Here is an 18216-nt window from a genome sequence, read left to right as displayed (position 1 = left end):
TCAGCATAATGTGTAGTCACTCGACATTTTTAAAGCAGAGTGGCATGACCATATTTCTGTTTGAAAAGCTCCCCTGACCATGGTGTCCACCATGAAAGGCTGAAGAGCCTGGAGCTGTGTCCACTCGTGAAAAGATTGGGACCTTAGCGACTGCCATTGCTCCCTGTAGAGCTCTCATGGGGCACAAGGCACCACCTCGCCTGTGGGACTTCTGGGAACAGAATTATAACTAGTGGGTGGGAATGACAGGGAGGCCAAGTCCATTGCAACATGAAGAGGAACTTTCTAAGGGACACAGTTGTGCAGAAATGGAGCCAGCTCTGGGAGGTAGCGAGTGTCCCTTTGCAGGTGTGTGAGTAGAGGCCATGGGACGGACACCTTGGAGGGGTTGCAGTTTGGAGGATTTGGTGATTGGAAGAAGGGATTGGGCTGCTCAGTCATTTTCTGTTTTTCCCTGAAGAGCCCTACAAGTTCAGTGGAGCCCCTTGGAGGCTGCTTTGATGAGTGGTAGAGATTGGTATAATGGGAGGGGCTCCCTCCCCAGAACTGCTCCAGGATTTGAGATTGGGTTCAAATCCTAGCCCCACTACTTCCTGGACCTGGAACTATGAGCAAGTCATTTAAAACCTCTTAGTGTCCCAGTTCCCTCTTCTACAATGGGATAATAACCTGCCTTCTTCATAGGGCTGGGTGAAGATTACATGACCAGCGTACCTAAGGTACTTAGCCCTGGCACTTGGTAGCACCCAGTAACCCTAGCTGTTATTTTCACTGTTCCTGCATTGCATTCCATAAGAGACTTTGAAACTCGCTCTACCACATAATCATGAAGTCCTCAAAATTTTTGTTTATTTAGAGTCTCCAAAAAATGACCGTGAGGGGCCTCAGTGAGACCAGATTGTGTCATTTGGCTCCACCTTCATCTTGCAGAGCCAGCTGATCTCAGATTGCCGAAAAACTAGAAGCCACTTGCACAGTGTGGCCAGAGCCTCAGCTGGATGAGAGGCTGAGATGGGTGGCCAGCTTGTACACCAGTCCCTGAACTGAGCTGTTTACAGGACTGGGGAGGCTCCACCCAGAAGGCTTTCATTTGTACTCTGCTGGGAGTGACTGGGAAAAACTCCTTCCCTGCTGCTGAGTGGAGAGAGGCCTCATCCGGCTTTGACCCGCCATCCGTTGCAGAAGCCTCCAGGAGCAGCAATCCTAAGAGTGGGATGCAGCCAAGACCCCCTTCCTTCAAAACCTCCCGGAAGTGGTTTCAGGCCCTCTAGTTGCCATGACCAATTTGTGTGTGTGTTTAATTTTTGCTTCAAGCTCTGTAGCAGGACCTGCCCCACGCACACCCCTACCCCTCTGTGAGGAGCTGTGGGACGTGTGGGTTTGTCTCCAGAACAGAAGAGAATGATGGATATTCTGGCTCTGGGGCCCTCTCCACCACCACTCACAGTAGCCTTGCTGAAGCCATCACAGATGGGAGAAGGCCATGCCAGCCACGTCCGCCGAGGGGCGCCAGCCTGAAGCTGCCAGGCCCTGAGGTTCAGACCCTGGACCCCATAGCTGGAGGCCTGTGGTGCCAGAAGCCCAGATTAGGGTGGCTGTCCATCCCTGGATAGCTATTTGCACGAATCATGGACATAAATCCAAGTTGAAGAAGATCAGCATTCTGACTCATGTTCATTTATGCGCTAATGTTCCCCTATCAACCCCCTGCTTTCCTGGGTCCCTCCTTCTGTTCCCCTTTTCTTCCTTTCCCTGAGATGGTCACCATTACTCTTGAGTAATGGTGACGTATCAGGGCCTCCCTGAGGGTAGGGCAACCAGGGGCAGTGGAAGGAGCCTAGGCCAGGACTCAGGGGACTTGGGTTTAAATTCCAGTCCTGCCCCTCACTCATCAGGAGACCTGGGGCAAGGTGTGGCCCTTCTGTGAGCCTCAGTTTCCTCATCTGTCAAACAGAACACCTCAACCTTAGCTGATTTGGAGAACTGTGGGAGGGAATGAGAGTAGATCAGAATTGGTTTTATAAACTCCAAATGCTGAGTGAGAGAAGCAGAGTGGGCCAAGGTAGGAGCCAAAAAGCAGGGACTCAAAGCATTCTCTAATTTCTCTCTCTCTCTTTTTTTTTTTTTTTTTTTAAGAGACAGTCTGACTGTGTTGCCCAGGCTGGAGTGCAGTGGCTCTTCACAGACTCAGTCACGGCACACTATAGCCTCAAACTCCCGGGCTCAAGGGAGCCTCCCACATCAGTCTCCCAAGTAGCTGAAGGAGTGCACCACTGCAGCTAACTATCAGGTTGTTGAAAAAGTAATTGCAATTTTTGCCCCTTTTTTGTGGCAGGGGGGCCTCCCTCATGAAGACGCCACCCCTGATAGGGCTACATGGCCCTTGCAGTCTTCCTTGGCTGATCTCAGGGAGAATTGTGGGGTTGGGGAGGTAGCCTTGGATTTTGCCATATGGTGAAAACCGCAATTACCTTTGTACCCACTGTAAAAAGTTTTTGTTGTTGTATTTGTTCTTTTCTCATCCTCCCCCCTTTACCCTGCCCCACCTTCTCCTCCTCACTTCCCACCCAGGCGGGGGCGGCCACCATTGAAGAAGCACCACACACAGTAGGCTCAGCTGCTGCAGAAAGGCTTTTACTGGGCAGACGGGGTGAGTCTCAAGCCAATGGACCAGTGAGGGGTGAGGGCACGTCCTCCGAAGGAGCAGGGGTGGCATCCCTGCCCAGGGGCCTTAGCCTGAATGCACTAAGGGCTGGCCCCTCAGACAGGCTCAGGGGAGGTCCGCCCACAAGGGCTTTGGGCCCCTCCCTCATGAAGACACCACCCCCGACATGGGGTACGTGGCCCTTGCTGTCACATCTGCCTTGGTTTATCTCAGGGAGGTTGATCTCTCTCAGGGAGAACTGTGAGGTGGGGATGTAGCCTTGGGAGGGCCCTTCAGGAAGTAGGAGTGGGGGGTTGGGGAGTGTGGTAGACCCAGAAACTTCTGGGGACGTCAGTCATAGTTACTAATATTTGGAGGCAGTGGGAGATGCTGGCCCCAAGGTTGAGGTATCAGTTAGAGCAGAACAATTGGACCTAGAGCTGGTTTTTCCTTTGGGTTTAGGTGTAAGTGAACTATTATCATTGGAGTGGAGAACTGGAGAGAAAGGATTGTCACTCTCCAGCACTACACAGCTGCAGGCACACAGATGGTACACATTCCCAGAAAGACACATAGGTAGACATGTGGCTGTACACCCATGCACACACACACAGTCACGCATACCTGTAGGCATGTGTGTAAACACCCACATGCACCCACACCCACATGCCCGGCAGTACACACAACTGTATGCATCCATTTGTGCCAGGCTGGGGCCTTGAGTGATAGGAAAGGGGTCTGTGATGGGTAGATAGTGTGGTTGGAGACACGGATTTCTTCCTGAACAAAGTCCCTCCCCTACATGGTGGACATGGGATGAGACGGCCTTCAGTTACTTCCTCTTGACCCCCAGGGCTGCCTGCCGCCTCATGTAGGACAGGATGTCCATCTTGACGTTGCTGACCGTGGTCCGGTGGTGCCAGCGCATGATGGGTATACCATCTGGCCCCACCAGGAACTTCTCAAAGTTCCAGCGGATGTCGTGAACCTTCATGGGTTCCCAGAAGAGGCGGTCAGATGTACCCAGGAGCTCCGAGGTGGGAGGACAGGAGTTCTAGAGCAGGGATGAGAGGAGTGTCAACCTTGCTTGAGGCCCCCTGACCCTCTTCCTTCCCAGGCCTTCCTGGGGTGGGAGAATAGCCTGGCCCTGAGAGAAGAGCCCCAGTTTGGGAGTTAGAAGACTGCCAGCGCCAGCTGTGGCTCTAGAAGATTGTGAGACCCTTAGTATGTTCACTCTGGGTCCTTCTGGGCCTTTCTGTAAAATGGGCCAAGGAGACCCTAGTCAGGGTCTGCAGAGCCCTCTAGTTGGAACAATAGTCAGGTGCCAAGAAATTCCCCAAGAGCCCAGGAGCAGGGGAGGTGGCATGGGCCCTGACGCTGTGGGCTGGAGCCAGGAGGGGCTGCAGCCCCAGCCAGCACAGGTGGCAGCTCACTTACCTTTAGGAAAGTGTAGAATTTCTGCTCTTTCTCTCCATTGACATCCCCTTTCTCAAAGAGCTGGAAATTAGGGACAAAGCCTCCACCTGGTCGGACATACCTGTTGAGAAATGTTCTTAGGTGGGTCCCAAGGAGGTGGGCACAGGGCTCAGAAATGAGAGGAAGGGACAGAACAGGGGAGAGGGTGTTGGGGGTCTGGATTTATTCTGCAGTGGGCAGCAGGAGCCAGTGAATGTGCAGTGGGCATAGGCATAATGTGAGTCCACGGTCTTCCTTTCCAGCCTGGTCCCTTTTCAGTGTCCCCCAACCTTGGTGCTCCCTGCGGATGCACATCACAACCAGTTGTCCCTGTCCTTCTCCCTCTCTTGTCCCTTCCCTTCCCTCATTCCACTGGGGATCCTAGAAGAGGAGAGTGGTTCTTGGTGGCCGAGAAATGTCCACCATGAATTGGGGTTGATAACAAGACGTGGGCCATGTGAGAGGAGCTTTCTCAGGATGCTGAGTGAGCACTCACTTGAGGGTAGGAAGGATCTCTGAGTTCTCTCCTGGTTCCTGTTTTCCAAATTGGTTGCAGGGAAAGCCCAGAATGACCAGACCGAATGGTGCAAGCTCTTCCTGTAGTGCATTCAGTTCTGGGCCAAAGAGAAAGAGCAGACATGGGAGTATCCTGGCGAGGAGCCCTGTCTCATCCACACCACTCCCCCGGCTCACCCGCTGTGCCGCTGGAACTACTGAGGCCCGAGAAAGGGAGGGACTTGCGCAAGATCACCAGTGAGTTCACGGCAATGCTGGGACTCAGGTCCTATCCTCTTGACTCTAATCTGGATGGATTGGAGGTTTGGAGGACAAGAATAATACCCTTCCTCAAGTCAGCTGTCAGTCACCTGCCCATTGCCAAGGCCCTCCACCTGGGCCAGCTAGAGCACTCATTCAGGACCCTCAGGATTGAGTTTCCTGGAGCAAGAACTATCCATCCCTGGATACAAGGCAGAGAACTTCTTTGGGGTGAGGTTACAACCCTCCCATAATCTTTGGCAAATCAGGAACACAGATGAGGCCCTGGCCCAGCTCCCCAGTGTCCTCAGTGTCCCCTGGTCTCTTTTGCAGCAGCACCCAGCCCATCTCTTGCCCAAACGCACTCTGCTCTGTTCCAAGGCTAGAGAGAAGCATCCCAGACAAAGCACTCACAGCCACTGGGCCACGTGACCGCCGTCCTTTCACTTCCGGGAATTCGCCTGTGATTGCCAGGCAGAGCATGGAGGGTCAAATTGCCCTTGCCTCCCTGACCCCCTGCCAGTAGACTGCTCAGCCCCAAAGCGTTTTCCCCTGGGTGCTGTCGCTTGCCTTTGGTTGCCTGTTCCCCTAGCCTCTGTATTCTACCCCAGCTAGGGAGAAAGGAGTAAGCATATCAGGAGATCATGAAACCTGGGCCAAATGCCCCATTCCACCGCTAATAGCTTTGTGACTCTGTTTTAAGTTGTATCTTCGCTCTGAGTCTTGGTTTCCCATCTGTAAATTGAGAAGAGGGGAAGGCTAAACTAGATCATCTTCAAAGTTTATTTTAGAATGGGCATTAGAAGTGTAGCCTGCTCCTTCATCCCGCTACACCACGCATACACTCAGGGACCTCGAGGCAATTGCCTGCTTTCCAGAGAGCTGCCAAGAGAAGCACCAAAGCAGATGGGGCTGAGGGAAAATGAGATATTCTCAGCAAGATGGAGCTTCAGTTACCATCTCATGCTCCAGCCAAAGGGAGTTCTAAGCACAAACCTAATCTCTATCCCTCTGCCTTTAGGGTTGTTGAGGTGCCCAGAGATGAAGAAGGATAACTAGGAATCTCCTAGAACATGTCCAAAGGCAATCAGACCTCAGGCTTATATAATCATCTTCACAAAACCACGGAACACAGTGGAGCTGAGAAAAGGGGCTTGGACTCTCGTGATTGCCATCACCCTTTCCCCCATGCACCAGAAAAGCTCCTGTGATTGAAATATGCCATACAGCCCCAAATAAAGCAGGGAGGAAGGGTGGGCTCTTACCAATGTACTGGCCCGTCAGGCCTCAGTAGCTGGCCACGTTGACAAAGAGGACGTATTTGCCAGCATACTGCTTGAAGGGGATGTACTCCTCCCCATCAATGGTGAGGGCTCCGTACTCGTAAATGGTGCCACTTATGCCACCATGGCAGTCCATCTGGAACACAGGCCATAAAAGGAGCAGTTAGAGCTGGAAAGGAACTTGGACATCTCCGTTTTCAAAAGAATGAAAGATCCCAACAGGGAGAGTGACTTTCTCAAAATAATCACCGAGAATTGCAACTGGACTAGCACTGACGTCTCCTAATTCCTTGTTTAAGATAATGATTATGAAAGCACTTAATAAGTGCTTTTCAGGTACTTAATATTAAGTGCTTAAAAAGCACTTATTAAGCACCTAATAAGCACTTATTAATATTAAGCACTTAATAAGTGAGTGCTATGGAACCCTGGAGAATGACTTATTTTGCTAATTACTTCCACATCACATGTCAATTTCAGAACATTTACTGGGCTCTCAGGGAGACTGCCCTAAAGCTGATGACTGGGTTCCTAGACGGGCTGATGGAGACTGGTTGGGTGGCTGTTGGAATAATCCAGGCAATTGAGGATGAGAACCTGAACTAGGCCAGTGTGAAGGAAAAACTGAACAGAGAGGAAGAGGCAGTATGGACATGGTGATTCAGAGGCTCCCAATCTGCAGGACAGGAAAGATGAGGCTGTTCTTACCAAACAGGGAAGCAGGACTGAGAGCCAGGCATGGGGGAAAGGGCTGTGGTGAGGTAGGGAAAAGCAACAGTACCTGCATGTGTTAATGTTCCGGGTCTGAGCAGGCTGGTGATGACTCTTATGCCTTCCTCCCCAGCTGCTGCTCACAGTCAGCCTCCAGGACAAGGAGGGACAGAGTGCAGTGGACTGTGGGCTGGGAGACCTGGGCTCCATGTCCCTCTGCCATTAACTCCCTGTGTGGTCTTGGACTGCCCCTTTCTTTTCTTCGGACCTGAGTTTCCTCATTTGTAAAATGAGAACCTTGAACTGAACCAACTCTTCAACCAGGTCAACCATGATGGCTTGATAGGATCATGATCAGTGGGAGAGGGGGGATTGGGGCCACTGCTGGCTAGTAGGATGTGGCCTATGAGCCTACTCTGCCCGTGACACAGACAACAAAACTCTGAGACTACTCTTGAAAGGATGTCATTGCATCATTGACACAATTTGGCAGGTGGGCTGGTCGTGATGGGAAAGGAAAAACCTTGAAACCATTTTATAAGGTGGTCTTTAAGGTCCTTTGTGGCCCTGATATCCTTTGAGAGGTGGGCAGACAATAAACAAATGGAATGCAAAGTAGCATTATAGACCAGGAGAGGGCAGAGACAGGTGGCTGGAGTTAGAGAAGCAAATTCACCCCCTCTCTTCCCCTCAATTCTGGAGAACTTGCTGTTGAGGCAAGGTACCTGGGCCTGACCAGGTGAAGGGAGTGATATATGCTGGCAGGGCGTGGCCCCAGTAGAGTGCAGAAGAGCTGCCTCTGTCATGAAGCAGGTCTGCTGAGCTGGGCGAGGCTGCGCTTCCTCCGCCAGGCCATTCCCTGGCAGCTGCAAGCTCTCTTCTTGGCTCTGGTGCAAACTTCCTGCTTTACATGAGTCTAATATTCCACATCCTGTGACTTTTGGTGGGTGCTGGAGGCAGGCCCAAGACCTAAGATCAACATTCCTACTGCTCCTGGGCCTCCTCGTTCCCAGCCAGGGCCAGTTCCGCCTTAAAATGCAGACAAACTGGGGCACAACAAATACACCCTAGACCGCCACAAAGATCTAGTGGCCAGAAAGCCAGGCATGTCTATAGCCTCTCCACTTTTTTAACTCTGCCATGATCCAAAAATGAACTGAGACATGGAGGAAAAAAAGATTACAGGTTGTCCTAATAATGGGAACTTGTAAACAGAAGGACCAGCTTCTGGGCACAGTTTCAGCTTGGGGGTGTGGCAAGGAGAACCCTATTTCATTAGGTTCTATTTTTTGCTGGCTGCGTGGCCCTGAGCAAGTCACTTACACTGTCTGGGCATATGTCCAGGGAGATAAGCATGCTGCTGCCCAAAATGGTTGTGGGAATCTGCTGGCAGAGCAAAACAGGCCTGGAGTCTCTTGGAACGAAATCTCATGTCAAGGGATAGTGGAGGTCAGAAGGTGGCCCATGGGTGGAGAGCCACGGCTGTGCTCACCACTGATCACTGCAACTCAGTCCTCTATGAGCCCCCTTCCCTTCTCTGGGCACGTGGAATCCCAGAGCACCGCATCTGAAACAGTGGCCAGAGGAGATAAGGGGAGAGGCCATGAGGGTGCCTGAATCCTCCCACAGCCGGGCAAGAGAAGAGGGTTCCGATGGCTTGAGAGTTGGATGATGGGACTCAGCCAGGACTCTGGCTGGCTGGGGCTGCTGGTCTTGTGTCTTTCTCCTCTCCCGTCTTATCACTCCTATCAATATGATGCTGTGAGAAGTGGTCTGGGAGTCAGGAGACCTGAGTGCTGGGCTTTGCTGTGTCTCTGATGCCATGTGACCCCCTTTGCTGGGGCTCCAGCTCCTCCATTGTAAGATGGAGTCAGGTTCAGGGCTGTCTTAAGGGCCCTTTAACTCTGTCAGCCTGTGGTTCCATGATTCTCTCTGCCAGGTTTAGTCACCTAGAAACCAGCAGTTACTAGGATCCCGTGCACGTCAGCAGTTGTCACTCTTTCCGGCTTCTGCAGTCCTTTTGTAGAGACAAGGAGCGTGGGCAGCCTGAAGTTGGACTGGGGAGGTGACGCAGCAAGAAGAGGAGGACCTGGTCTCTTCCCTAGCATCTCCCTTTCAATTGGTAGGAGGAAAACACCTCTCTGGGGCTGAGTCACCTTTCGTCCATTCCATTCTCCACATGCCCCATAACCCTATCTCTTTACCCTGGGGTTGGGGGTAAGGTGAGTGGTTGGGTCCTAACCCAGAGCTAAGACATCTGAACTCTAAGAACTTGGGAGCAGAGATGGGCATGCCCAGGCTTTCGTTAGCCAGCAAGTCCTGACTGGTTGTATGTGATATGATCACACCTCACCCTAAAACTTTTCTAGACCATCCCCATCCTATTCTCTGTGAGTCCATTTATCCTTCCCCAGAGTGCTGCAGAGAAGACACAGCTATGATGAGTTATTCATGGAGTCCACGTTCTCCCCACTAGCCTTCTTGAGGCGGGGCCCAATTGTATCTTCTTTGACCCTTCCAAAACTGAGAGGTTGGGACTGACTCCACGGTGCTGGCCTGTCTATGGCCCACCCCAAACCTCAATGTTGAAAATCGATCCCATTCCTGACCTGGAAAATGCCTTCTGAGTTGGGGATTATGAACAGGGATGGATAAAAAGGAGCGGACTTGGACGAAGTGGCTTCACATCCATTTAGACTGACTCCAAGGAGAGGCTGATTAATGGGATTTAGGCTGAGGACCGAAAAGGGGTGAGTAACATGGAAGGAACCCTGTGCTTCCAATGGGCTTCCTGAGAAGTGGACAGAATTTTGGAAACGGAATCCTAGACTCATAAGATCTTAATTAAAGTGAAGACCCAGAGGATTTTAAAAACAAAAGCTCAGAGCTTGCAAAAATGTGAGTTATGCATGTTGGGAAGTTGGAGACAGAAATCGCTCTCTCTGAGTCTATCCCTACACCTGGCTTCTGCCTCCTTCCCCACCCACTCCCACTCCCTGGGTAGAGGAGAGGTCTACAGAGCCCACCCCAGCACATACTGTCAAAGGAGATAAGCATGCTGGGTCATCCCACTCCTGGCCTCAGTATCCCCACTCCAGGTATGGGCCACACACCTGCTGGAAATAGACTGAGGCTCTAGAGAATTCTACCTCTTCTTCTGAATTAGCAGTCCCCAGCTTTCTCCAACTACCAGGTTTCCTCAGGCTAATGAGGACAGTGGGTCCTGGGTAGTGAGGCTGCCCCAGGGGAGGAAATTTCAGAGAACAGCTTGTGGATTTTTCAGCTTCTCCAAGCATCCCCTCTGAGGCCCTCAGCTTCATTGTGCCCCATGCACTCCCACCCCCAAACTCCCCCCTGCAGATGGAGAAACGGGGGTCCAGGAGCAGGTAAGGACTCAGGGTCCTGAGTGTTCTGCACTGTCACTCCAGAGCTCTTTCTAGCACAGATCTCTGCCTCTTCTACCAATGCCCTGAATCCAAGTGGCCATTTCTACCTGCCTGTATCATTCTTGGGGTAGAAGAGCCCCCCACAGCAGTTCTTCAGGACCAGGACCACCCAGCTGCCTCTCTCCTTTCTCCTTGTCTCTCTCCCTGGGAACTTGCACAGCCCACCCAGACGCTGGGCATTTTTTTCTGTGACGCCCTCCCTCTTAGGCCCTACTGAAGGGGAGCAGCTCAGGCACGGAGGTGACATAGATGTAGCAAGGCGACCCTCGAGGTGGCAGTGGGGAGAAAGTGCGAGCTCGGGGAGAGAGACCTTCCTCCCTTAGTCATTCTGCCCGCCTGAAGCACCAGGTCTCGGCTCTCCAACAGATGGAACTACGAGACGACGGCGGTCGGGGGCGGGGTCCCGGCGGCGGAGGGGGCGGCAAAAGGGGTTCAGGAGGTCCCTCGCACCTGGGGATTGCCCATCTGGCGGGGAGCCTGGGAAAAGGGGTGCATTGCACTGAGCGCTGGACACCGAGGGGCTAGGTTTTTTCTCCCGGCCCCCGGCCCGGAGGCTCACTCACCTTCGACTTCTCTTGTCCCCGGCTCTGCGAGACGAAGCCGGCCAGGAGCAGGGAAAGCAGGCAGGACGCCTGCAGCAGCCGGGCCATGGCGGGGTGGGGGCACACTCAGGGTCGCCTGAGCCGCTGCCTGATCCCTGGCCACCGTCCGTCTGAGGTGTCCGGCGCTCCCAGCCACCTTTCAAGCCCTCGGGTGTGACCAATCCGCGGCCAAGCCGGGACCCTTGCAGCCAATCGCTAGGCGGCTGGGATTTCAGGGGCGGGCGCGACTTGCCCTCAGCTCCCCACCTCCCTGTCCCGGGGCGACAGTGACATAAGCAAATCTGGGCAGAGAGGTGGAAGTCAGGTCCCTGTGGACGTGGGAGGCGGTCCCTTCCTCTTTTGGCTCCAAAGTGCGAAAGGAGGCAAACACAGCGGTCTCCATTACAGCCAGGGCAAGGGGGCTAATAGCTCCCAAGAACTGATGGAAGTCTCCATTCTGGGAAGCATTTCTTATTCCTATCGAGGTTTTAAAAACACGTCGCGATGGTCCTCTGGAAATTGAGGGTTTAAAATTTCAGCAAGATCTGAAGTTAAACTTCCAGAAACATTTACTATATATAGGTTTAGTGCTTAAGAAACAAAGAGTGGGTGTCCTGGGATTTTGAAAACCCCATTCTGGGTAGGGCATTGGGACTGTAGGGACAGAGAAGGTGGGGTGCCTTTCCTCCCCATCATAAGGGTCACAGCTGACATGCCTGTAGAAAAAGGTTAGCAAGAGAAAAGCATAACGATTTATTTAATTAAAGTTTTCTGTGACATGAGAGTCTTCAGAAATGAAGACCCAAAGACTCAAGGAAAACTCTATTTTTAGGCTTAGATTCTATGAAGACCATGGAAATGCACAGAAATGTGAGTGGAGAAAAAGGGAATGGTCTAATAGTAATAAACTGAGTGGGAAACCCAGCAAGGCTTGTCTGTTCGTATTCTTCTTTGCCTATCTGTGGCCAAACCACCTGGCTTAGAAGCAGAAAATAAATTTGCTCCCTGTGTAGTCTTTAACATGTTGCAGTTACTCTCTGGGCCTCAGTTTCCTCAGCTGTGTAATGATGGGATTGATTAGTGATCTCCAGTGCCCTTCTGGCTCTGGCTAGATGACTTGTTTCTAAAGTAAGTGACAGACGGAGACCAGGAGTCCTTTGAGAATAGGGCCCATAATCACCACCTGGCACAGGGCCTAGCACACAACAGATGTAAAGTATTTGCTGACTTAATCATTCATTACATTAAAAAACAAAATCTCCATGGAACACTTACGATCAGACCAGGCAGTTCTAGGGCTGGGCTGTCTAGGTATGATCCCGTCCACAGATGGGGAATGTGATGGAATCAGTCTCAAATCTCTCTGACCACCAGAGTCAACTGGGAAGCCTTTAATACAGATTCCTGGACCCCACTTTGGAATTACTGCATTAGAATCTCTAGGGGCAGAAGCTGAAAATCTGTCTTCAGACATGTTCTAAGGTTATTGTGAGGCAGTTGGCCTGGCTGTAGCCTTGGTAGTGTGAGTCCTAGGATTAAGTGCCTTCTGGAACTTTCTTCTGACCAAGAAATACCTTGAGAAACCATACCTTTACTATGATTAAAGGTATTAACATCCCGATGGGAATTTGGAAGATGTCTCTCAAGTTTTGCATTCTCTATGAAGTCTTCCCACCTCAAACCACAGCCTGTTGAAGTGGAAGGAACCACAGAGGCCAGGAAGTCTTTAGCTGAGTTAAAGCCTGGGAGCATATGAACAATGGCTGACACACAGTAAGTGCTCAATACGTTTTATTCAACCACCTCATTTCCCTGAAGCCTAGAGATGAGGAGCAATTTATCCAAGTTCCCATAACCAACTGATGGCAGGGAGGGAACCAGAATCCAGGTCTCTAGACTGAGTCTCAGGCCCTCTCCATGTTGTTCTGTTGTCTTTTAAGGTTCGTATTTACCCTAAAATATAAACATCTGTGTGCACATCAGTTTATCAGAAATCCATTGTTCATTAGTATCAGTAGGCATCTAGTGACCCTCAAAATAGGCACCTAGCAACATGTTAACACCATGAGAGATGCTAAAGAGTTGTCTAAAAGCCAAAGTCCCTGCTCTCAAAGGTGTTTCCAGCAGAGACCAGCAGGGTGAGGGAAGGGAAGGCACCTAGGGTCACACAAGTGCAGGCTGGCACCTGGCAGCGGGCATCTCTCTACATTTTGCACCCTCTGTGTCTCACTTGTCTCACCTTAATCCCAGCCCTGGTGGTCTATTTCTTTAGGGGAGACAAGAAGGAGCCAGAGACCTGAGATGCTACCCCTGGATTGCTACGGAAAGTAATAAAGTTACTTTCCTTCTCTGATCTCAGTTGTCCACCTATTTAACAAGGATCTTTGACAGTCTCTCAGTGGTGGTGTCTGTGGCTCTTCATTCCTTAGAGTATAAGGAAAGCCTGAGCCATACAAAACAGGAGTACAAAACTGATGACATGGACAGTGGGGTGGGGAGGCTTGGGGAGCCTGCCCTGGCATTAAGAAGGGCCTTCATGCTGCAGTGAGCTTTCAAAGGAGGTCTAACCATTGGCACAAAGAGCATGACAGTGAAAACAATGAGAATGAAAACAATGCTTCCCAATCTTTTCATCAGCAGCCTTTTAAATACATTTGGTTGACTTGTTTTCAAGGACCCTATGTTTTGAAATATATCGTTCTCCACCAGGCTGCTTCTGATTGCCCTCAGGTTAAAGTCTAAGTTCCTTAGCACTTCAGAAAGTGCCCTCAAAATCCATCTGCTTCTTCATCTTTTGCCACACTCTCCATATTCTCTCTGCCTCCGCTACACTGGACATTTTTCCGTTCTTGCAGTCTGCCATTCTCCCTCACTTCCAGGTTTCATCTCTGCTGTTCCCTGTGCTTGGAACAGAGGTTGTCTCCCTTTAACTGGTACTATCCTACTCATTTTTCATGTCTCCACTAATGTCACATCTTAAGACAGGGGTTTCGTGATGGTTCCCTTGTTTTCCTATAGTTCCTAGAGTATTTGACACTTTGTACATCGACCCTTTGTTGTACTTTATCATCATTTCTTGTTTGTCTGTTTTCTGCACTAAATTATAAGATCCAAAAAGGCACCAGCACCAGCACAGAGCTTAATACATAGTAGTTGCTTGATACATATCTATCAAATAAATTAATGTCAAGGAAAACAATATTTGGCATATAGAATAAGGAGAGCTTCAAGTCAGCAAGTTGTAACCATGTAGAGCCCGCAAGACTGGTCTGATTTCATCTTCTAGGAAGATTCAAGACGTGCGGGTTATGATGAGTAGGCTTGTCAGAGGAGAGTAGATGATTTGCATTGGCCAAAATGGGAAGGGAGGGATGGAAAGAGAAGCTGTAGAAGAATCATAAGCTAGTTTTGCTTCCAGTCTGAGAACACGTCTTCCGCATTCCAGACAAATGAGCACTCGGAACCTCTTCATCCTATTTTTTAGAGACCTCTATAGGGAGCTCACGACTTACCTACTTGGTAGGTGAACAGAGACCGAAGATGACTTAAAAAGAGGTTTTACAAAAAGTGCTGATGCACTGTGTCTTCAAGGAAGATAGAACACAAGTTAATAAACTCAAAGGATTGTAAAAAGTTAAAACAACGAAAGCCAGCCTTATTATTGGTTAGTAAACATTTCAGGTTCTGAACTCAAAGATGGGATCAGCCACTCTAACTGATGAGCCTAGGTGGAAGCAGAAGTGAGGCCCAGCCTGCGTCACTTCAGTGCCAACTTCAAACAGTAGCCCTTGTTTTGCAATCAAGAGAAATTGCAGAACCGAGCTGGGGCCCTGGAGCTGCCAATTTCCTAAATAATTGGCAAATTTGATCTCAGGGCCAGCCAGAAGACAGGGAGTTCATCAAGAGGAGAGGTGGGTGGCTGTAGTTTTTGCTTGTGAAACTAGTGCCTTCCAAACTCTGGGCTGCAGTTTTCTCATGTATGGAATGAGGTGTTAGACAAGTTGATCTCCGTGGGCCAAGCTTTAGCATAAAGAGAGTAGCAGCCAGCATTCACTCAATATCCTATCTATACCAGGTGCTGCCTTAGATTAATTAATCTCTGCAACCTCATGAGGTAGCCAACATTATTATCCCCATTTTGTAAATGAAGAAAATAATACATAGAGAGGTTAAGCAACTTTGCTTAAGGTTATGCAGTTGGTAAGTCACAGAACCAGGATTCTGACCCACACATACTATTCTGCTGTGAGCAGATCTCTGTAAACCTACCCCACCCCCGCGCCAGCCAGTCAGAGGAGGCTGAGAAGCTGAAGAAAGAAGCTGACATACCCAGTTTCTCAGAAAGAAACATTTATTAGGGACTTAGAAACAGAAGCCACAGAAGTCTTAGGTGGCTGTGAAGTGAGATAGTGGATCCCCAAGCTATTACCCCTCCTCAGCCCAGGGCTTATATAGCATAGGGCAGGGGCGATTTCCCTATTGAAGGGATGTGTAGGCCAACTGAAGTGTGAGAATATTAAGTTTGTTTTCACCTAAGGGGAATATTTATGTTAAGGACATGCTCTTACACAAGGAAGAGTAGATAAACTGAAAATCTTAGCGGCTTTCCTGGAACTGGAGTTAATCAGAAATCAACATGGTTGAATCAGCATCCTAGACAGAGTGTCTTTAGCCTCCGCATATACTGTCTCCAGAGCCCTTGCCATTAACCTCTAAGCCAATATAGCAGGCAGGCCATAGGCGTGTGTGGCTATTGCACGCTTGGAGTAGGGCTAGTACAAACTGATCTGTGCTGTGAGTATAAAACACAGTGTTTTCTGAAGACTTAGTGTGATAAAAGAATATAAAATATCTTAATAATTTTAATAAAATTGCATATGGAAATATTTTAAATATATTTTTAATATAGTGGGTTAGCTGAGCATAATGGCTCACGCCTGTAATCCCAGCGCTTTGGGAGGCTGAGGTAAGAGGATGGCTTGAGCCCAGGAGTTTGAGACCAGCCTGGGCAACATAGTGAGACCACATCTCTACAAAAATTTTAAAAATTAGCCGGGCAAATCACTGGAGCCCAGGAGATTGAGGCTGCAGTGAGTGGTGATTGTACCACTGCACTCCAGCCTGGGTGACAGAGTGAGACTCTGTCTCGAAAATAAAAATAAAAGAATAATAATATATTGGGTTAAAGAAAACATATGCTTAAAATTAATTTTGCCTGTTTCTTTTTGGTTTTTAAAATATAGCCACTAGAAAATGTAAAGTTACATGTGACTCACGTTACATCTCTGTTGGATAGCACTGGTTTCAGCTGTATACTCTTAAGGGACTGGCACAAGATTATGATTGACTCTGTGAAATCTAGGCTTAACTCCTCTTGGGGGTCCCCAGATCACCTCTAGGTTCAGTGATTTGCTAGGAGGACTCACAGAACTCAGCATATAAGTACACTGACACTATGATTTATTACAGCACAAGGTTACAAAATCAGCAAAGGGAAAAGGTGCATGGGACAAAGTCTGGAAGAAAACAGCCACGAGATTCCCAGAATCATCCCCCAGCTGAATTCAGCACACAGGATGTGCTTCATTCCTTTGTCAATGAACTGTAACAGCATGTGTAAAATGTTGTTTACCAGGGAAGTTCACTGGAGACTCAATGCCAGGGTTTTTGTTAGGGGCTGGTCACATAGGCATCCTTGGCTAAGCACATACCAGAATTCTAAACTCCCAGAAGAAAATTAGGCAGTCAACAGAAACTGCATTGTTTGTCCAGTTTAGGCATAATGAGCTACTCTTATTAGTTTGGGGAATGGTGGAAATCCTTCTGAAATAGAAGTTCCCAAGAGCTGACCACAGGCCAAGTGTAGCGGTCTAAGGATCATGGTCTCGGGCCTGTACTACTAACAATTTGCTACACATTTCTCAATTAAGCCTCAACAGGACCTGGCCTGGCAAATACTAGGTTTGTGGGGCTTACCTGAAATGGAGTTGTCTTAATCCTTTTGGGCTGCTATAATAAAATTCTATAAACTGGGTGGCATGTAAATAACAGATTTATTTCTTACAGTTCTCAGGCTGGGAAGTCCAAGATCAAGGATTTGGGATCAGGTGAGGACCTGCTTCCTCATACATGGCTGTCTTCTCACTGTACCCTCACATGGTAGATGGGGTGAGGGGCCTTTCTTGGGCCTTTTTTATAAGGGCATTTATTCCATTCATGAGTGCTCCATCCACCTTTATGACCTAATCACCTCCCAAGTTCCCACCTCCTAATAGCATCACTTGGGGGGTTAAGATGTCAATATAGCCAGGCACAGTGTGGCTCACGCCTGTATTCCCAGCACTTTAGTAGGCCGAGGCAGGCGGATCATGAGGTCAGGAGTTCCAGACCAGCCTGACCAACATGGTGAAACCCCATCTCTACTAAAAATACAAAAATTAGCCAGGCATGGTGGTGTGCGCCTGTAATCCCAGCTACTCAGGAGGCTGAGGCAGGAGAACTGCTTGAACCAGGGAGTTGGAGGTCGCAGTGAGCTGAGATCGTGCCACTGCACTCCAGCCTGGAAGACAGAGTGAGACTCTTAAAAAAAAAAAAGTCAATATCGGAATATGCGGGAGGGGGAACACTCAGACCATAGCAGGAGTTAATGACTCCCTCTGCCTGCAAAGCCCACCTAGAGGGAGAGTTATAAAAAGAAGAATCCCTAGAGACTAGCTCATTCCACCCTCTTATGGGAGAGGCTAAGGCTTCAAGAGATTGAATGATTGGTCCAGGGTCCCATAGCAAATACAAGCACCTATGAGAATCACATTTATCTATGCTAGATATAGTTCCAAGCTTTCAGCCAAAATGTCCCTTCCCTCCTCTTGGATCTATATGCTTCTGGAACATAAAGCACATACCCTTTGCTCTATTTCTTAGTGGTAAGGTGCCCTACCTATGTCTCTGCTAGCCCCTCTCCACCTACTCTCCATACTTTCTTTTTTTTTTTTTTTGCGACGAAGTCTCGCACTGTCTCCCAGGCTGGAATGCAATGGCGTGATCTCAGCTCACCGCAACCTCCGCATCCCAGGTTCAAGCGATTCTCCTGCCTCAGCCCTTTGAGTAGCTGGGATTATAGGCACCACCACCATGCCCAGCTAATTTTTTGTATTTTTAGTAGAGACGGGGTTTCACCATGTTGGCCAGGCTGGTCTCGGACTCCTGACTTCGTGATTCGCCTGCCTCGGCCTCCCAAAGTGCTGGGATTACAAGGGTGAGCCACTGCGCCCGGCCACTCTCCATACTTTCTAGGTTATTGTTCAGCTGGGAGACTATACTGCTGTAGTAGCAATAACAAT

At 49.5% G+C, this 18216-nt stretch overlaps 2 protein-coding genes across 45 annotated transcripts in view; one reads left to right on the top strand and one right to left on the bottom strand.

Annotated features, from left to right (window-relative positions):
* TNIP1 (TNFAIP3 interacting protein 1) overlaps positions 1 to 1661 on the top strand; it is a 57547-nt gene extending 55886 nt beyond the window's left edge. For 27 of the 44 annotated variants that reach the window (XM_063810814.1, XM_063810829.1, XM_063810820.1 and 24 more), the window contains one exon: positions 857 to 1661. In XM_063810814.1, coding sequence (XP_063666884.1) covers positions 857 to 891 — 35 coding nt within the window. In that variant the 3' untranslated portion in view covers positions 892 to 1661. The remainder of the gene's footprint in view (positions 1 to 856) is intronic. The other 17 variants (XM_063810832.1, XM_063810817.1, XM_063810823.1 and 14 more) reach the window with 1 other exon arrangement.
* A 952-nt stretch (positions 1662 to 2613) lies between these two features.
* On the bottom strand, positions 2614 to 11162 carry GPX3 (glutathione peroxidase 3). The gene is given in 5 exon segments (NM_001115157.2): positions 2614 to 3698; positions 4082 to 4181; positions 4596 to 4713; positions 6121 to 6274; positions 10859 to 11162. Coding segments are annotated over 5 exon segments (681 nt in total). The 5' UTR covers positions 10946 to 11162; the 3' UTR covers positions 2614 to 3476.
* Positions 11163 to 18216: the final 7054 nt, after the last annotated feature.

Source organism: Pan troglodytes, chromosome 4 (genome assembly GCF_028858775.2).
Source record: "Pan troglodytes isolate AG18354 chromosome 4, NHGRI_mPanTro3-v2.0_pri, whole genome shotgun sequence".
In the NCBI taxonomy this organism is placed as follows: Eukaryota; Metazoa; Chordata; class Mammalia; order Primates; family Hominidae; genus Pan; species Pan troglodytes.
This window is presented reverse-complemented; position numbering and strand designations above follow the sequence as displayed.